Here is a 4625-nt window from a genome sequence, read left to right on the forward strand (position 1 = left end):
AATGCCCCGCAAACGGCGACTCTTTGTTCGTATTATCTTGAATAAGAGGGAATTCTCTGGACGTCTAGGTTTCTCTTCTAGGTAAGGCGCTGTCTTACTTTGCTGGCACTTTCTCCCGTTCCCGTCAAAATAGGAAACCCTGACGTCCTGAGACAATTCTCTCTTGAATCAAGACAACAACAGTTATATCTATCTACGTTCCTCGAAAATGATGTTTGGATTTCGAATTATACAATTATACATCGAGAGTGTTTATTGGTTAGGGCACTTTGGTTCCTCAACCTACCTGAAGTTCCTGCTCTCACATCTCTTTGTTCCAAAAAGTTGCCGGAGTGGAGTCCTTACTGCCAATTCACAGGATGAATGTCGGAAGGCTGCCATGACTCTTTCGGCTCCGGTCTATGGTCTACAATCCGTTATCAAAATAGGACCCGAGGGGAAGGCAAAGTGGGGTTTATGTGTCAGATTAGTTTTATTGCATGATACTTTAATAAAGAGTGCATCGAGATTCCGCAGTCGAGAGAATCGGGTTTGTAGTGGTAAGCACAAAATGGTTAACGAGGCTAGACAACTTAACCCAGCGTAAAGTGTCTTTTTCTCGGGGACGGTGTGTCGGGTGGTCTACAATGTATATAATACCTGGGGCTCGCATCCTCTGCTACCGCACTCTCCGGTTGGGCTTTGGACATCGCCGCCTCATACCTTTTTCCGAACGGCAAGCATCACTACCACCAAAACTCCTACACAATCTCACCAGCGCCGCTGCTATTATACCACCACTACCTCCCACTCTCTTAAACTCCCAACAATAAAGATATATTTTTCTTGAACATCCTCTAAATCTTGTTTAATTACTTTGACGGACAGCGCTCGCAAAATGGCTGGACATAAATCCGGCACAACTTCCCGTACCGCGCCACTTGAAGGGGCTGATTCTGAGAACGCTAGCCTCAATGTGGGATCGCGCGTTCCCTTGAAGCAGAATATTCCCAGAGACTGTAGGCTCAGCCCTCTCATTATTCTACGTAGTTAGGCAGCTAGGGTATTGACACCTGGTTTCATAGATGCTCTTGCAGTTGTATGTTCCGCAGTCGCAAGATGAATTGGTTGAAGAACTCACATACTGATATTACCGTGCCCTGTACAGTTTGGAGAATTTCTAGGTACCCAATTCTACACTCTATATCGCATCTACTTGTTTTAAAGACCAACTAACTTCATGTTTCACAGGAACCTTCCTATTCCTGTTCTTCGCATTTGGCGGCACACAGGCAGTCAAAATCAATCATTCTGGCAGCGGCACTCTCCCTAAAGACCCTACTAGCGCTATCCCATCACCGGACCTTCTACTTTATGTGTCCATCTGTTTTGGGTTTGCCCTTACCGTCAATGTTTGGGTCTTCTACCGCGTCACTGGTGCATTGTTCAACCCAGCTATCACTTTCGGATGTGTCCTTGTCGGAGGGGTTCCTCCTCTCAAAGGTGCTCTAATCGGAATTGCTCAATTGGTCGGAGGGATTGCTGCGTCTGGCCTTGTTGAAGGACTCACGCCCGGACAGCTAGCCGTTGGGACGGCTCTGGCGAGTGAGTATGCACTTTTGTGTGCTAACCTTATACCGTAGTCACGGGGCTCAGGCTAATGCAAGGGGCGACATGATAGAGGATGTCTCTATTGTTCAAGGGCTCTTTATTGAGGTTTTTTTGACAGCACAATTGATGATTACAATCTTTTTGGTAGGGAATCTAGTTTCCCCACCCTAGTCTCTCCGTGCCGAACAAAAAGGCTTACATTATTTGTTTCTGGTTAGCTTGCCGTGGAGAAAGTATGGTCCCTCGCCTCGGACAATTTGCTCAGATTTTTTGTGTGGTGAAAGTTGACCGGTTAGTAGCATCGTGCGACCTTTATTGCACCGCTTGGTATCGGGTTTTCCTTCTTTATTACCCAGCTCTTTGGGGTCTATTTCACAGGCGGTTCACTCAACCCCGCCAGGTCCCTTGGACCAGCGGTTGTTACCGGCGATTTCCCGGGCTACCATTGGATCTACTGTAACACTCTCACCCCCCTCACAAAACCACAGCTACCTCTTCTAACACAACACCGCATAGGGGTCGGTCCTGGCCTTGGAGCAGCCCTCGGGGCAGCAGTTTACAAATTCCTGCTCTTGGTCAATTACAAGACACTCAACCCTGGCCAAGACGACGATGGGCTTGCTGTTGTTCGTTGCGAGGTCGGTCGTGGGGGGAGGTCCGGGGAAACTTACGATGAGAGTCAGGTGGTTTCTGGCCCGAGCGGCATAGTACCCAAGGGATCTGACGAGAATGTTTAAACAATGGTACTGGGATTTTTGGGACAAGTCATGTTTTTCTCCCAGTTCGGCATGAGTGATGCTTGCTTTTGTTCCCTTTTCCATTTTTGGTTGTGTCGGGAAATAGACCACATTAGCTCGCTCCCGTACTCTTCTTCTTCCTTGCCTCCCAGCCTCTTCTCCACATCACCCTCTTTCTCTTCTCTGTTTTCCCAATTACACTTTATGAATTACGGTCATTTCCAAATTTAAGAATCTATCAAAGAAAGCCATGGCTCGGATAGGAGACTCGGAAGCCTTCATAGTTGAGCCAGGTCTCGCAATTGCCACTGTATAACTCCTTCTCACCCCCCACAACCCATAGTGTGAATCTTGAGGAGTATTCGAGTCTGAACGACTTAATTAGGTTCTCATCGGTTCATAGGACATCACTCGCAAGGAAATATATAGTGGTCTGTTTTTACCATCCTGCTTACTTGGGTCTAGGAGAGCTTCCACCCACCAGGCCAGAGGTATTTGCGGTAGACCATAAATGGCAATTATATGCAACTTGGAATCTCGACGACTCAACACACTAGCATAAAACCTAACCGGAAATGGGCTAGCGAAATTAAGAATATTTCCGAAGCAGATAGATATACCATACTGTGGTCTGGCAGCCCAACTCTTTCAATCGCCAAGTATGTCCTCTCACCACCCCCGCAACCTGCTACGTAGACAGTCATAGCGTTGAAAATACAGGCCCGATTATATAACGATTCAATGACTCCCTAACTCCAAGCGTCAGTGAGACAACCTCCCCCAACATAATATTTGTTAGCACGAGCTATCCGCGGTCTTTCAATATTCCCTGGAAACCCCCTATGGAACACCTCGTTGAACGGGATCCGACGAATGTTGTTGGAGTCCCCGGCGGGGCAGCGAAAGGGGGGGGGGGGTAGGGAAGGGGGTTAGAGGTAGTTCCTCCAAGGGTTGCGGGGGTCCCTTACTATGGGGCTCCGGTTAAAGGTTTGTTGGAGGTCTGACACGCGGGTGAAGCTGAGAGCCATGGGGAGGATTCCATACTTGTGCACCTAGGAACGGGTAGATTAGACAACGGAGGGACAACGCGTGGTTACATAGGAGGCTCGTTTGGTTGTGAAGACCTCCTTCCACCGGGGGCGATTGGCGGGGTTCAGCGTCGAGGTTAATCTAGCGATCATCAGAACGATTTTCAAACGAAATTCTTCAATCTTCTTTTCCGGGAACGAGTTTAGTTACCCCGTAACCGCCCAACCATGGTTCTCCAGGCTGGCTAAGAGCAGTCTACCCGACGGTTTATCAGGACCCGCTCGGCCATGGCGTCAGGTAGAGTGCTATAGGGGGCATTTTGTCATTCTCATTGTGAAAGAGATGGTTGGGTTTGGTGTGAGTGTTGGTACTGTACAGGAATGGGTGAGAGCATTGGGATGTCGGGAATGTCAATTTGGCATACTGTAGATGGCAGGGATTGTAGGAATGGGAAGCGGGATGGAATGTTCGATTCTTGCGATCAAGGACACGGTGCTGGACTCGGAAACTTGTATATCTTGATCGTTGTTGTCGTTGCCGCTCCAAGTGTTGACGAACAGGAGATGTTGTGTGTTCACTTTGGTTTTCATAGAGTAACCGACGACGATAGACGACGACGAGCACGTCCACAATTCACAATAGCCATAGTTCAACACTCCCGGTACGAAACGCTATCTCCCTGTCGGTACCTCGCGAAGAGTGAGAACACTTCTCCCCCCCCCCGCCTCGCCAAGACCAATAACATCCATAATATAGTGTACAGTACACCGTCCCAAGCGCTACCTACCGCTTCGGGAGGTGCGGGAAGCTTGAAGAGATAAGAAAAAAAGCCACAAAGGTATCCCGACCCAACCACCACCCTCACCAGTCACGCAGGTCAGAAGTCTCTAGCCAGCCAGCCAGCCCTACAGTTCCACGTGCGCTAGGAACATTCGGGCGATTTTTCCTCGCGCTTCCAGTCGAAACGCCTACAAGGGCAGTCTAAAGCGGGTCTGCAAGATGGGTTTCGTGTGGGCGCTTGGAATACCGTAAACCAGACGGACTAACCGACAGGCAGGTAGACAAGCTTTTTGGGGAATAACCTCCCCCCCATCATCCATCATCTTGGGCTTTCGCAAAAACGGTCAAGCACGAAACATAACCCGCAATTACGTGCATATGCGGCCACTCGAGTACTCGTAGAGAGGTGGGGGGGAGGGGGGGGTATCGGTAGGTCCGTATGCGAAATGAATCAAGGTGTGGGTGTTCAGGAGGGAGATCAGGGAGATC

The 4625-nt window shown here is 49.1% G+C and overlaps 1 protein-coding gene; it reads left to right on the forward strand.

The window, feature by feature from the left end:
* Positions 1-718: 718 nt before the first annotated feature.
* Positions 719-2327, forward strand: GSTUM_00003976001 (uncharacterized protein; the record flags this gene model as incomplete). XM_002835148.2 has 7 exons in its annotated part: positions 719-998; positions 1065-1078; positions 1148-1163; positions 1231-1584; positions 1661-1746; positions 1890-2046; positions 2107-2327. The coding sequence occupies exons 1-7, from the start codon at positions 878-880 to the stop codon at positions 2325-2327; spliced, it is 969 nt and encodes a 322-aa protein (XP_002835194.1). The 5' UTR covers positions 719-877.
* Between the last annotated feature and the right edge of the window lie 2298 nt (positions 2328-4625).

This window comes from Tuber melanosporum, assembly GCF_000151645.1.
Source record: "Tuber melanosporum whole genome shotgun sequence assembly, scaffold_1, strain Mel28".
Taxonomy (NCBI): Eukaryota; Fungi; Ascomycota; class Pezizomycetes; order Pezizales; family Tuberaceae; genus Tuber; species Tuber melanosporum.